General features: G+C 33.9%; 2 protein-coding genes across 2 annotated transcripts in view; both read right to left on the bottom strand.

The window, feature by feature from the left end:
• The window catches only part of LOC126754039 (dual specificity protein kinase splA), a 588,793-nt gene that overhangs the window by 192,746 nt on the left and 379,975 nt on the right, over positions 1-16,072 (bottom strand). The gene's annotated exons all lie outside the window — the stretch shown is intronic.
• Positions 1-16,072, bottom strand: part of LOC126752973 (uncharacterized) — a 58,032-nt gene that overhangs the window by 12,998 nt on the left and 28,962 nt on the right. Inside the window, exons 5-8 of the mRNA XM_050464025.1 lie at positions 12,290-12,421; positions 12,111-12,229; positions 9,526-9,652; positions 3,164-3,288 (exon numbers count right to left, since the gene is read on the bottom strand). Coding sequence (XP_050319982.1) covers positions 3,164-3,288; positions 9,526-9,652; positions 12,111-12,229; positions 12,290-12,421 — 503 coding nt within the window. The remainder of the gene's footprint in view (positions 1-3,163; positions 3,289-9,525; positions 9,653-12,110; positions 12,230-12,289; positions 12,422-16,072) is intronic.

Below are 16,072 nucleotides of genomic sequence, written 5' to 3'. Positions count from 1 at the left end.
TACGATACAAAAACGAGTGGAAATTATTAAAATTTTCTACCGAAATTCGGAGTCAGTGGACTCAACTTTGAGAGCGGGGTTTTCAAAAAGAGCGATACAGAAGTTGTTTTGTTAATAAAACAAAAACTGTACTTTCACACGAATAAAGAATTTCAATGATATCCCAAACCGTTTCTGTTTTATTTAAAAAAAAACTTTTGTAGCGCTCTTATTGAGGATCGTAGTAGCAAGGGGCACCTGTCGGCAAAATTTTTTGAAAAAGTAGGCGTGGCCCCGCCCTCTAAAATGTTTAATGTACATATCTCCTAAACTGTTTAAGCTACAATAACCAACTCGCCATATAACGGTACTGTTAAAAACTACCAAAAGCGTAATAAATCAATAACCAAATACGCCAGAGACATTAAATTGTACCACCGAGATGGTATTAGGGAGCTTTATGGGAGCCGCCACGTTTTGGCGAAATCCCATTTCTCGGGACTCGTTCAACCAATTTCGTTAAACAGTTAGTTAGTCGTTAGTTCGTAACATTCTTCTTACATTCTTATGTACACTGGTACCTATAGTTGCCTTTTGATCGAAAATGTCGGTCAATGTGTGCTATATAATATATAGCTGAAATTAAGGGATATAACTTCTCTTATAATGGTATGTCTGTATGTCAAAAATGGGCTGAATAAGACCCATCGGACTTAGCCCCCATATACTTAAATAGATATATTGATAAATTTGAGCGAAAACTTGGCATAGCCCCTATATAACTAGTATCAGGATTTTCGAATATCCGGCTGACTTGACTTTATATGATTGCTTTTTCACTTTAAAGTATTTCCCTGGCTTTGATTCTTGCTAGTTGCACCCGAACTTAGCTCTTCCTTATTTATTACATTATAATTTATTTTATATTTGTGGTCGTTTTCGCATGGTTCAATTCAATTCAGCTTTAAAACGGTTCGCAGAAAAACACATTCGCGGAAATCCCATTCGAAAACAAAAAAATAAGTCAAGAAAAATAATACAGGGTGGCGCAAAAGTCAGAAGATGATCAGAAGATGCTATAAGTAAGCCATTCACATGATATCATATTCTCGACTTGATGTAAAAAAATGTAAAAGACCAAATAAAAATAATCCACAAGCAGAATCAAAGTTTTTCATTTTTTAAAAAAGTTTTTCATTTTCCAAAAAACATCGGAAGGTTATTTTTGCGCCACCTGTTATAAATAATCATTGTTGTACGTAAACTTTTTTGTTATGAATTAGGCGCATTTTAAGCTTTTTTTATTTTTGTAAAAGAAAATATTTTAATATGCTGTATTTAAAGTTAAATATACATATCTTGAAATGGATAGAAAAAAATTACAAAATTTATTCATTTTAAAACAAATAAACGTGTCGTAATTTAATAGATTTGTAAACTATTTTATGTAAACTTTATTAGTCCACTGTATATAGTAAGACTTTGTTCATAATTTTAAAATACTTAGTTTATTCTTCGAAAGCTATGTTGCCCGCCTCAAAGTAATCCCTCTTGGCCTAAATACAATTGTGTCAACGTTTTTTTTCAATCCTTCAAAAAAAAACAGTTGTTACAGTCAATTTCCGGAATAGCCTTCATTGAGATTCTCGTTTAATGTCTTTAATTGACTCAAAACGGTTTTCCCGGACCGGGCGTTTGAGTTTGGTGAATAGCCAGAAGTTAAATCGAATTATGTGGTACGGAAGCACCACACCTCGATAATCAAAGAAAACTGTCAACATAACCTTGATTTTTAACCTGTTTTGACGTGGTTTTTAGGCTTCGGCTCGGATCGTACGCTTAGATCCAAGACTCAGCGTCAGTACTACGTTTCATCTTTTAAATCTTTCAAAATGATTTTCACTGATCCTTCCAATATTGTAACGATGCCAGTAAAATCTCTGACTGTTAATACAAGGAATGTTCCAAATTAAACACGACTTAAAAAATAACATAAAAAATGGTTTTCTCGGCAAAATCAATTTATTTGGTTTAAAATAGCCTCCTTCTGCTTCAGTAAAGCTTTTTGTTCGGTTCAAAAGCATGTCGAACGAGTGTTGGTCGGTATCACCACAGGTATGCCGGTGCAAGGCAAATGCATTTTTCCGAAAAGGAAGAAGTCGCACGGTGCCATATCGGGTGAATACGGGGAGTGGTTAATGGCTAAAATGTGATTTTTGGTCAAATAATCGGTCTCAAGTGTCGATCGATGAGACGGAGCATTAATCGTGCAACAAAAGCAAAGAAGTAGAATACTGAGCAATGTTTGCTCGTCAGTCAAGTTTTGCGGAACAAACCGTCCACACACCTTTCGTAAGCCCACATGTTCGGTCAAAATGCGATAAATCGATGTTTTGGAGATGTTCAATTTCATTTCCATGAATTTCAATGACAATTTCGGCTGATTTTTGATGAATTCACACAAAAGTTTCGATGGAATTTCCGGTGATCACGGATTTTGATTGGCCCACATGTTGATCGTCATTTATGTCCTCACGACCACTTTGAAAACGTTGAAAGCACTCGTGCATTCTGCTACGGGATAGGCAATCATCGCCATAAACTGGATTCATCAATTGAAACGTTTCGGTAAAAGTTTTACCAATTTTAAAACAAAATTTTATGTTGGCTCTTTGTTCGAAGCTCATTTTCGCAGCGATAACACAAACATACTGACACTTAAAACGCAATAACTTCACTTCCAATCAATGAAATGTCATGATATTCTCTCTGGACAATCAATAAAGATAGCAGACTCTAACGCACCAGTCGCAATATAGACGGCGCCACCAGGGCTAGATTCAAAAAGTCCTGGTTACTTTGGAATGCACCTTGTAGTCGATTCCCAAGCACCAATTTCTTTATTTTATTAAAGTGTTCATCGTCAGTTAATGTTAATGGCCGTCCTGGGCGTGGTTCATCATCAACGCGTTCTCGACCCTCTTTGAAGAATTTGTACCGATCTTTCTTACTAAGCACTAATGATTATTTGGATGTGAAGTTTGGTACAGATGTCACTGACAGTCAAACCAACCTAGAAAAAAATATTTCGACCAATGGGTTTTCGCGCGAAATTTAAATTAAGAAGACTTACTATTTGTTGTCTACAGTAGCATACTTTCTTTGAACACAATAAAGCACTTACCACAATAGCCATAACGCACACGATGTGAGCAAATTTATATGGTGGGGCGATATGCAGATCCTTACTTAACGAATGTGACTTAAGCTTTTCTCCAAGATACACCTTCTGCGCTTTAGCATAAGAAGCTTTTAAATATACAGAAATTAAGTTTATTAGTTGAATTTAGTTTTATAATAAAGTAGAAAATATTGTTTTGAACCATAAATACTCTCGCAATGATTATAATAGTGTTCTAAAAATATCAGGTAGTACGGTCCAAAAATATAGAATTGTGTAAAAATAGTTACTTCAAATGAAATTCGGTTAATCAATAATCCTATAAATTAAGGCGCTGTCAGAATGGATTGATTTCGTTGCGGCAAAGTATGCCAATCACAGCTAAGTAAATTCTGAGCCTTTATATCGGGAGCGTGAGAGAGCTCCCCCCCCCAAAAAGTAAAAAGTCATACATTATTTCCAGTAAGCACAAATATCATAAAAAATCAAAACCGGATTCATCTTATTTTCAATGAAGTTTCTAAATTTTATTTCTTCCCTACAGACCGGCCTTCAAAGTAAACCATTGCTTATACAGGGCAAAATTACATACATATATATGTACATATGTACATACCTGGGGTATTCCATACCAAAGCGACCACTTTTGAACCCTACCCCTTTAGATTTTGCTGAAACTTATCCATCCTTTTCTACCCTTTGAAAAACATTTTTGAGAATTTTTTCAAAATTTTTTGTCCAACTTCAAAACAGTTATGAATTTAAAAAAAAAATGGCGTTTTTATTTTCAAATAGCCATAACTTTTGTAGAAATTGACTTTCGGGGACCTTGTTTTTAAAAAAAAATTTTTGAATTAACTTTTCGAAAAAATACACGAAAAAAATTTAACACGATCAATTATACAAAATAATCGGTTTTTTAAGTAAAATCGTCATTTTTTTTGGGAAGTTCGCCATTTTTTTTTTGTTTGGTCCTCAAAAAACTCAAAAAAAAAATCAATTAATTTGACAACTATCCCTGCTAATCCCGGAGTGGGTCGATTTTTTTTTATTTTTTTCATTTTTGAAATTTTGACAATTTTTTTTAAATAAATTTTTTTGGAAGTTCGCCATTTGTTTTTTTATTTTTTTTTTCTCAAAAAAAACTTCAATTAATTTGAGAACTATCCCTGCTAATCCCGGAATAGCCCGATTCTTTTTTTTATTTATTTAAAGAAAAATTGTCAAATTTTCAAAAATGAAAAAAATACATTCCCCACCTATATTCTTTCTTTGACACATTTGTTTGTATGTTTTCGAAAGCAAACCATGGTACCATGTTTTCCTAGAAATTGAACAGCAGCATTTCGAAATCCGTTCAAATTGCTTTGATTGGAAAGATATCTGAAATGATTCAGAGAAGTTACAACATTTTTCCAAGTTTCAAGACCGAAACGTAACACTGTTTTAGCGCAACTCTTGGGAAAAAAATTGTGCAACTTTGTGAGACAAAGTGGGCACAAAGACATGATGCCGTTCTTCAATTCACATTCACCCTTCCGGAAATCGTTCAACTTACAGAATTAGGTGAAACTGTCACCCATCTCAAAGCTGTGAAGACTTTTACAGGGTTTCGACATACATTCCACTCATTGACACAGTCATGCAAGATTTAAAAACGCTGTTTTCCGCTTAAATTCTTAAAAGTTTCAATTTGAGTCAGCTGTTACCAAAACTTAACCTAAATTTGGAATAAAAGGATTTAACTGTAATCATTGAATGCCTAGCATAGATGGGCACTTTGCAGTACCAGTAAAAATGCAGTAAAATTTTTTTTTACTGATAATGAAATTAAATTTTCATTACCAGTACAGTTTTACTGATTACTGAAAAAATTAGCAGTAAAAATATTTTTTACTTACTGGAAAAATTTGCTGTAAAAATACTGATAATATCATTTGAGTTGCATAACCAGCAAAATATTTACTGTTTACTGAAAATAGTTACTGGTAATGAAAATGTTGTGCACTATCACCAGGGAATTTAAATCATGTATGTACTCAATAAATATTTGTAGTTTTGCTCTGTCTTCTTTTCCTTAGCAAAAAATACACATGAAACACTAAATGCAAAAGAGTCAGAACTCAAAACCAAAAAGATTCAAACAAAAATGATATGCAATATTTATAATATTATGAACGGATTGAGATCACCAAAAAAGAAAGTCCTCCTTGCGTAAAATATAATCTTAAATCAAATTTTTATTTTGACTCTGATATATTAAACATAGGATATGATTTAATACACAGAAAATCCCAAATGAAAATCTTGAGTTATGACTCTTTTCGTTTAGTGTGCGATGCAACAAAATCATCACCTCATAACTGTAACTGTCGTACAAGCCAAGCAATGCAATTATATGTAGAAGCATTGAGAAAAATAGTCCAATAAATATTGATTGCACCCTACACATATTTATGCAACATAAAAGGAGTGGAGGTTATATGCTAATTGTTTTATATTAGCTGATAAGCTGCTTTATCAGATTCGATTTACCCTCGTCCGTACGCCTGTTAAATAAAGTTTATTTTAATTTAATGAGAATTATACTTCAAATTAAGAAGAATGAATAATTTGCAAACCTGTTACAGGGTATCAACAAGTCGGTTCGCCTGACTAAAAACTTTTTTACTATTGTCCATGTGCGCAATCAATGAACAAAACAGTTAATTCTAAAATAATTCGGTCATAGGTTTGAGTAACATACACTCTAGTGATTTTAAGTGATTTTAAAAATTTAAAGTACTACATTGCAAAAAATAAAAAATTAAATATATTTAAATGAATGCATTAAATTTCAATAGTGATGATTGTAATAATGACCAAGATTTCGTGGGCGAACAAAATATTCCAAGTTGTTCAAACGGTCGAAACTCACAAATAAGTCACATTATTATGAGATATAACAATTTAAGTGAAAGTTCAAGTACACCAGATTCGTTGATAAATGAAGAATTGGTTGGCGTCAATAAGATTCTCTTTAGAAAGAAATTTTTCAAAATTGTGGAGGCGGTGTGTTTAAAAAGATGCAAAATAGCACTATTTTATTAGTTATATATGTTTTTATTTAAAGCTTCACAATTTCATTAAAATGCAGATGAACAAAACTCCTCATCAAAGGAGAATGTGTGGTTTAATTGGTGGTTGTCAAGTGTGCGGAAAAAAATTAAAGGTTCGCTTCGTATTAGTTCCAATTTTATCAAGCATTTGAAAAAGGAACACCCACAAAAATGTTGCGAGTTCAAGTCAATCAAAGATGAAAGAAGGCAGAGCGTAAGCCGAAAAAGCTCTTTTAACCATGACATTTTGGATTTTATTTGCAACACAACGTCTCCCTCTTCCACAGTCAGTAGCCAAAGTTTTAAAAAACTATTTCCTGGTAAAAGTCTTCCGAGCCGCCGTTCAATTACCAGGTTACTTTTCGAGAGCCACACTAAATATGTTCAAAATCTGGTCATTGAGCTGAATAATATTGAATACGTGTGCGTAACTGCAAATGTATGGTCAGGTGGAAAAAAATCATTTTTTGGTTACACTTGCCATTAGTTAGCTTCTAACAGTTTTGAGCGGACGTCTGTAGCACTGGCTTGTCGAAGGTTTAAAGGAACTCATTCCTTTGATCGTGTGACGAAAATGATATGCGACATAAATAAGCAATATAAATTACCCGTGGAAAAAATTGTTTATACGATTACTGACAATGGATCTAACTTCGCTAAGGCATTTAAAGAATTTGGAGTTGAATTAAGTAAGTGAAGTATATCGCATATATGTATGTATTTAATCCGAATCAATATATTCAATTATTGATTCTCATTGATTTAGGACCTATAAATGAATGTGACAGTGATGACGGATCTGACCCTGATTCCGATTCAAATGACTTGATAATTGCTTTAGGTCCTCAATTTCGATCTGTAACTCCACGTCAGTCAAAACACTTTCCTTGTGCGAGCCACACTCTATATCTTTTGGCTTCAACCGATTTCAACAAAATTTTGAATTCATCAAGTCAGGATATTAAAGATATTCACAAAAGATCTTTCCAAAGGTAAAAATTATTTGATTAACGGAACACTTTTTACATTTACATATTTTCTATAACTTTGTAGATGCACTCAGCTTTGGAATAAATGCAATAGACCAAAATCTGCAGAAGTAGTTAATGAAGTTATAAACGCGAATTTAATAACTTCATGCATAACAAGGTGGAAATCTCTTTATGATTCCGTTACGAAGTTGCTGTAACACAAAACCAATTTAGCAGAATTGTGTTACCGTTAAAAATTCCTACCATTCTCAGCGAAGAAGTTGAGTACTTAGAGGAGTACGCAAAGCTTATGAGGCCTATTGCAGAGGCGATCGACTTCCTTCAGGGCGAAAAGACCATGTATTTTGGTTACTTTATCCCCACTATAGTGACTTTGAGAATAAAACTACGTCGTTTGGAGCCTGCAAGCTTTAAGTATTTATCCGAAATAAGCGAAAAAATGCAAATAGCTTTGCTTAAAAGATTTGAAAAGTACTTCCTGATTCAGTCTGACGCTTGGGACGCTTTTATTGCCGCTATTTCTGTCCCTGACATTAAATTGCGATTTTTAAAAGCAACGACGCAATCAGAAGAAGAAGTAAAAAAATGTTCAACACTAGCAGATGACGCAACACGTGTTCCGCCTCAAACTACTCAAAAAACCTTCCTTGATTTCGGGGAAGAAAGTAATGGTAAAATTTTTGCATTTGACTTTCAATTAAATATTTGATTTATGCATATATTCACTTAAATAGATATAAGCATACAGATTGGTTCCACTGACTCAGGCAATTATCTTCAGGAAACACTTTTATACCTGGTGGAACGAGACGCCACAACAAGTTGTTTAAATAAACATCAGGCTATTAAAAACGTTTTTCTAAAATATAATACCCCATTACCGTCATCTGCACCTGTAGAACGGTTGTTTTCTTTCGCTGGTATTGTTAACCGGTCTAGAAGGCAAAAACTCAGCGATGCAAATTTCGAAATGCTTGTTTTAAGAAAAGCTAATGGCGGATAACAAGTTGAAATAAATGTTTCAATGAAAACAAAAATATTCGAATTTTCTTTAATTATTCATTGACCTAGTGGTTGGCTTTTGATTATTAACTACCAGTAACTATTTTCAGTAAACAGTAAATATTTTGCTGGTTTTGCAAATCAAATGATATTATCAGTATTTCTACTGCAATTTCTTTCAGTAAGCTGTAAAAAAATATTTTTACAGCTAATTTTTCCAGTAATCAGTAATTGTAATTTCATTATAATGCAGTAAATATATAATGCAGTGTGCCCATCTATGATGCCTAGTTAGACGTTTTGGGAAAATCTTGCCCGTGAACAAAGAACTGCAAAAAACGAAGCAGAAGTAGCGCTTTTTCAACAACAATGGAAAAAGAAAATGACTACCAGAAAACAAATGCTTTCATATTCTCCTTCACGTACTCCGCACTTTGCCTGCCACAAATGCTAGCGCAAACGATCATTTTCTACTTTGCGCCGAATCAAGACTTGGCTCAGAACAACGATGCTCCAGAAGAGATTGAACGACTTTGCACTCCTCAACATACATAAATTATGACATTACTGTGGAACCAGAAGAAGTAATAGAAAAATTTAGTAAAATGAGCAAACACCGTATTGATTTTGTGCTGTAAATTAAATGTTGAAATATGTATAAAAAATAAAATTATAGTTTAAAGTTAAACACTTCTCAAATCAATTACAAAATCATAAAGCTAACGATGCTATGCCTTAAAAATCTAACCGCGCCTCCCTCTCATTCTTCCCGACTTTTTTTTTGCTCTCAAAAATGATGTACTCTATTCTAATACTTTAGTTTAATGTTAAATATTTTTCATATACACAGCTTCATATAATAATGTAGTTTCATACCAAAAAGGAATGAAATAATTTTTTTCATATAATTTCGAGAAAATCTCGGTCGAAGTGCAAGAAATTCGATAAAACCAATTACGATTTTGCGATTCGGTAACAAAAATTAATGACTTAGGCATATTGCGGATATAATATATCTATAATAATAAAGGTAGGAGTATATGTATATGACCCTTAGCATAAGTAAGTAAGATGCAAAATATGATTGTAATCACCTTATCATATACAATACAAGTATAACAATTTTCCACCCCTAATATTCCCCGAATTGCGAGAATTGTAATTTTCGTGTTCGAATCCAAATAGGGGGGCATCTAGGTTAGCGTTGATGATATTTTATCATAATCGTATGATGTGTAACGTACTCATTCAGTGCTAAAGCATACATACTTACCTAATTTATTAAAGTATTTACTAACTTGATAGCAGACTCGTGACCTTCGTAATTCTGAAGACGCGGAATTTTTGTAAAAATTCATCAATTCCTTGATTGCGATTGCTGAATTATATAGTCCTTCCCACTGTTCAGATAGAAGTGTTAATTATACTAGTTTAAGTAAAGCGAGTGAAACTATAGAATGTTGAGATGTACATATGTAGTATATTAATAGCTTTACGGTGTCTTGTCCTAATTTTGTTTTTTAACTCTCGACGAGCTCATCACGAGCTCATCAGCCGCCCAATTTTTGTTTTTTTGACATGAACAGAACAAAGTGGTTTTATGTAACAATTGCCACAAATACAGATTTCTTCTATCGCCTATAGTTTCTTTAATATGAGGACTTTTGTTAAAAAAAAAACGATAGATATATTATTCTTAAATTATTTTATTAAAGAGTACCTTAAAAAGTTACTGTCGAAGTTTTTCGGCGATATTTTGTTTCTGGAGTATCCCTTAACAATGTCCAGCAGTAATCGGCAAGCAAACTGTCACTCCACTTGCCTTGGTACCGTTTCGCCATTACAGAAATGTCTTGGTGGAACCGTTCTTCATGTTCGTCACTTACGGCCCCTAAATTTTCGGCGAAAAATCCAGACAGTGAATTTTAAGGGGCATGTTGCAACCCATTTTTTATAGGCAGTAAGTAGTTCTGTCACAAGATCTTTGTAATTGTCAGCTTTCACATTTCCAAGAAAATTTTTAACAGCGCTTTTAAAGGCACTCCAGGCTCGTATTTCAGTTCCATTGAGCATTTCCTCAAATGTTTTATCTTTCATTAGTTCTCTTATTTGCGGATCCACAAATATGCCTTCCTTAATGTTTCTGACGCTTGGAAATTTTTGTTTCAGATACAAGAACTCTCTTCCATTTCTGTCCATTGCCTTAACAAAATTCTTCAATAAACCCAATTTAATATGCAAAGGTGGTAGTAATACCATTTTGGGATCTACTGCAGGTTCACTGGTAATGTGTTTTTGAACCGGAGTGAGTGCTTGACGTACTGGCCACTGCTTCTGTACATAATGACAGTCTCTCGCACGGCTGTCCCATTCGCAAAGGAAGCAACGATATTTCGTATATCCTAGTCGAATTCCAAGAAGAAGAGCTACTTTCAGGTCTGCACATATTGCCCAACTATACTCGTGATAACGGATATGCTCTAAAAGAACTCTCATATTCTCATATGTTTTCTTCATATGAACCGCATGAGCTAGGGGCACAGATGGATATTTGTTACCTTTAAACTAAGTTTAGAGGAATCAATGAATAGACGCCAATCACGTGGAACATGTTTCTGTCCTAGTGCGTTAAACAAAAGGTTGCAGTAGTGAACAGTACACTAGTTCCCCTTCTTGAAGAAAACAATTTGTTGGTCTTTCTGCCTTTTTCTACAAAAAGTAATATTTACATCACTTTGAAGAAGGTTCCAACCTTTTAGTCTGGATGCTAAAAGTTCGGACTGCGACTTTAAAAGTCTTAGATCTCGAACTAAGTCATTAAGTTCACCTTGTGAAATTAGATGCGGCACTGTTGAACATCTGGTAAATCAAATAAAGGATCGGTTGCCATTTCCTTTGCGGTTTCTGTAACATCACTCGAAGAGCTAGTCGATTCTAGTTCTTCATCGAGATTCCAATATTCTGGTACCTTTGGAATAGGAAGTTGTTCACTGTGTGGCAGGTCTTAAAGCTGATGGTAAATTACAGTGCTTAACAGTATGTTTAGACTTCGGTCCAATACCTTTAATATTCGTAAGACAAAAATAGCAGTCTGTAACATGGTCTTCAGGTTCTCTCCAAACCATTGGCACGGCAAAGGGCATTTTACGATTTGAACCTTTTAACCAAGTTGTTACCAATGTTACACAAGTTTTTCAACAGATATGAGGGGCCATGTTTTGTCTTGGTCCCAAACTTTAACACCAAAATACAGTTCGTAAGCTTTTAGCACAACCGGACAACACAACAAAATTACGTTTTTGCGATTTAAAAGTTAGTTCTCCGCACACATAACGAAAATTGTTGGCCCTATTTACGCACTGCCTGGGTATTGTACCTAAAAATCTTAAACACAGTAATTTCAAGAATATAAAAGAATGTGAACTAAAAACGTTTCGGACACCGTTGGTCTACTGATAAAATTTGTAACATAAAATGATCGTAAACGCTGTTTACTTCAAACAGGTAGGCAGAACCGGTCTAAACCGGATAAATCTCTGATCGTATGAAAATATGAGATGATGAGATATAATGAAATTTTATGTATTATAAAACCTAAAGCCGCAGGTTACAGAATATCGGAGGGTAATAGAAAAATTATGATTTCAGATTTGACTTCAGGGTATCAAACTGCATTAGAAACACCTAAGAATTTTCATCCCACAAATTATCTTTACAATTTATTAGTAGAGATTACAATTTAATAAAAAAAGGTTACCAATGTTAGCACACTAAATTATAGAAAACACATATACTTTTTTTTTAAATTTCATACTTGTATATACAATAAACAGTAATCTTAAAAAAATATGTACTTACGTCGTTTAATGAGAATATTGCATTCTTGTAATGATTAGCATTATTATTTAGAATATACTTGGCTCCATAAGTACTTACACCATAAAAGGCACTAAAATTTCGTGAAAACATTCGAAATACTTTAAGAAAAAATATTATGTTAGTGTAGGTATATAGCACATAGATTGCAGTACACTTACTATCATCATACAGTAAAGTATTGTCGAAAATTGATTCGACGAACGTTTCTATAAAATGTTCGAACATTCTGCGGTTGGCGATCGAACTTCTCCTCGCTTTTGTAGTTTCAGGGTAAAGATCTGCCAACGATGCTGTAGATATACAGATAGACATACATATGTATGTATTAGACTATGCGTTAAAGCAAGCAAGGCAACAGCCATAATTTAAAACGAAAAACAAGTAAGTGCGGACGTGCAGCATTTTTGTATATATTGATTGTCAAAAAAGTCTTGCGGTATTTTCGCTAGTTGGCGCTGAAAGCGCGTACTTCTAGTTTTATTCGTCACATCGCGTCATGCTATACCTTTTTGGAAAGCTCATTTAACGAGCTAACACGTGTTTGATTGATTGTCGTTTCTTTTAAGTCGTTCGTGAGTTATAGCGTCGCAAACATAGAGCAAATTAAAGAGAAAATACGGCATATTTTACAGTACCACTACGATAAAGGCAATAAAATTTGTGCAGTTTATGGACCCGATACAGTTTCCATTTCCACCGCACAACGATGGTTTCAACGTTTTCGTTCTGGTGTAGAGGTGGTCGAAGATGCGCCACGCTCCGGAAGGCCTGTCGTCGAAAATTGCGATAAAATCGCTGAATTGGTCGAAAGAGACCGGCATAGTAGCAGCCATAGCAGCGGTCAAGAGCTGGGTCAAGAGAGCTCAAAAATTCATTTCATTTTCAATAAAAATTCAATATAAATACCGCAAGACTTTTTTGACAACCCATTATTAATTAGAAACGGGAGTGCTGCTTCAGTTTGCATGTTTAGCTTAAAAATAAAAAATATTAATAACTTTTTTATTAGTATCAGGTAAGGACATAGGCTACTTTTTATATCTTTATGTCGAAATTCAATACAATTCATAAATATAAAATTTATATTTCAAATCATAAGCATTTCTTAAAAGTTCATGTTTTATCATTTAAGAAATTTTGTAATTCAAAATTAAAGAGATATAAGTAAACATTTTAATATCCTTACATGCTTGGTATATGAGTTATATTGACAGTGCTCCTGAACCAGGCATTTTTTTAGGGCAAACCCGTCAGATATGTTTAATATCACAACAAAAAATGGCATTGACATTTTCGTCGTCAAGGCATTGCGGATACTTTGCTAGATTATGGACGAAAACACAAATGCATTCATAACAAACCAAACACGATATCTAGCATAAAAATATAGCTGAATAATTGGAGTTTTGATAAAAAGGCCTCTTATAATTTGAGATACATATGTATACAAAAATCTTTTCGAAGCATTGCACAGAGCAGTGCAATATTTAAACGGGAACGATGAAGTACATATATGCGTACAATTTCAAACTGATCCTTCCTAAAAAATAATAAAATTGCTAAATATTGGGAATGGTAGAATAGAACTGCAACAAAATACGCAGTGCAATGGATTAAAACTGGCTCAGTAATCATTCGATGAATAATATACCACGTGCATCCCAAAAGACTGATGCCATAACCTTGCCAGCCGGTTTTTTTGTCTTTCCACGCTTGAGAACCGTTTCATAATATGCAGTCCACTAGGCTGACTGTCGATTGGACTTGGTTGATTTCACTGGTGCACAGCCCAAATTCAACAGTATTTTTCCCCCAAAAACCAATGCTTTATTAACACGCGAAATGCTTTTGGATTCATTTTTTTGTAAACTAACACAAGTTACTTCACCCAAAAGCTATATCTCCTTAACTAATAGTTATAATCTAACTAATAGAAATCATATATATCGTTTTAGTAGTATTATCTATTTATCAGCCACAGTAAAACGTAGACGGGTCCTCTAGTATATAGATATATATAGGGTAGTCGAAAAAGTCTTTTCGTTTTTCTAATCAAACTTCAATTTATTTTTTTTTTATATCTATAACGAACTTTAAAGAACCAAATATGTACTAGTTTGATCGACCACTTTTTGCCATTTTTCCGCTAGAGACAATATTTCATCAGAGCAAAACTTTTCTGGTTTCTGGGCGAAAAACTGCGACAAGTAATTTTCACAGGCTTCTCTTGAAGCCAACTTTACTCCATTAAGGGAGTTCTGCATTGACCGAAACAAATAATAGTCCGATGGTGCAAGGTCAGAAGTATATGGTGGATGCATCAAAACTTCCCAACCAAGCTCTCCCATTTTTTGCCGAGTCATCAAATATGTGTGTGATCTAGCGTTGCCCTGATGGAAGACGAAGCCCTTTCTGTTGATCAGCTCTGACGGTTTTTTTTTGATTGCTTGCTTCAATATCATCAGTTGTTGACCGTAAAATGTTGAATCAATAGTTCGACCACGCTGGAGCAGCCCTTAGTGGATGAATCCTTTCCGATCTCACCAAACATTCGACATAACCTTTCGAGGCGTCAATTCTGGCTTTGCTAGCATTTGTTGAGCTTCACTACGCTTGGACCATGATCTTTTTCACACATTATTGTAGTATTTGATCCACTTTTCGTCTCCTGTTACCATTCGCTTCAAAATGGTTCGATTTCATTACGTTTCAACAAAGAATCGCAGATATTAATTCGGTGTATTAAATTTTTCACAGACAATTCATGTGGTACCCAAACATCGAGCTTTTTTAAATGGCTCAAAACTATTTGATGATGAATGTTAAGTTCCTTAGCGATGTCCTTAGCGTTGCTGCTTGTATGACGGTTCTGGTCAAATATGAATTATTTCCATAATTTCATCGACTTTTTCAACTATTGGTCGATCAAAGCAAGGTGCATCCTCCACATCGAAATTTCCAGAACTTGCAGTCTCCGTAAATTTCACAAATTTCATTGTAGGCTTATGTGGCATTCTTCACTTTTTTATACAAAAATTTCAAAATATAGCGAATTTCTTCCTTGCTTTCATTCATTTTTGAACAACTGTAACTTTTTTTTAACTTCCCTAAATTTAGTTTTTCTTTTGGTTAAATGAAGTTTAAAATCTCACCACCTTTCCAACACTATAAGGTATGATACAATGTGATTGGTAGTACTGGAGATATACGACTGCCACGACACCTATTGACAAAATATGAAAAGACTATCCAATATATAAATACTTAACAACACTTATTCAAATTACATTACCTATGACCTATAAATTTACACATTAATGTCTTATATAATAACGAATTACGTACATAATTTGAATATTCTTAATTAGAATCTTTACATATTACTGAATTTAATTTTATTACATTTTTCTTAAAAACTGCTGTAAGAATTGCTATACCACTATAATGTCATTGTGTTTGAAAACGAAGGAAAAACTATTGCACTAAGTCGGAAAACTTTAGTTGGAAATAGAAACACAAATATTATCATAAGTAATTACATTAACATGAGAAGGGTCTATGTTTGAAAATGACCAATCAATCAATCTATGGAACTGGCAATACTATGCTTTGCATATATACGTATGTATTAAAATGCCCCGTTTATTCTTGTTGTTTGTTTCCGTGCGATCTTTCCTCAGATCGTTAATTGGATAAATCCTGGCATATCAAAATTATCGGCTTTATATTGAATTAACTAAGAAGCCTTATCTCTCTATTTAACTGACTATCAGGTAAAAAGAATATTCAGTGAAGTGTGAGTCCACTTATTCCGAATGCTGCTTTACCTGTAGGTGCGTCAAGAAGAATTTTCATGGAACTTGGATTGGATCCAGGTGTAGAATTATAATGATGCTTAATAGCTTGATATATTGCAGATATCAAGCGACTTTTTCCTACAC

This window comes from Bactrocera neohumeralis, chromosome 3, assembly GCF_024586455.1.
Source record: "Bactrocera neohumeralis isolate Rockhampton chromosome 3, APGP_CSIRO_Bneo_wtdbg2-racon-allhic-juicebox.fasta_v2, whole genome shotgun sequence".
In the NCBI taxonomy this organism is placed as follows: domain Eukaryota; kingdom Metazoa; phylum Arthropoda; class Insecta; order Diptera; family Tephritidae; genus Bactrocera; species Bactrocera neohumeralis.
This window is presented reverse-complemented; position numbering and strand designations above follow the sequence as displayed.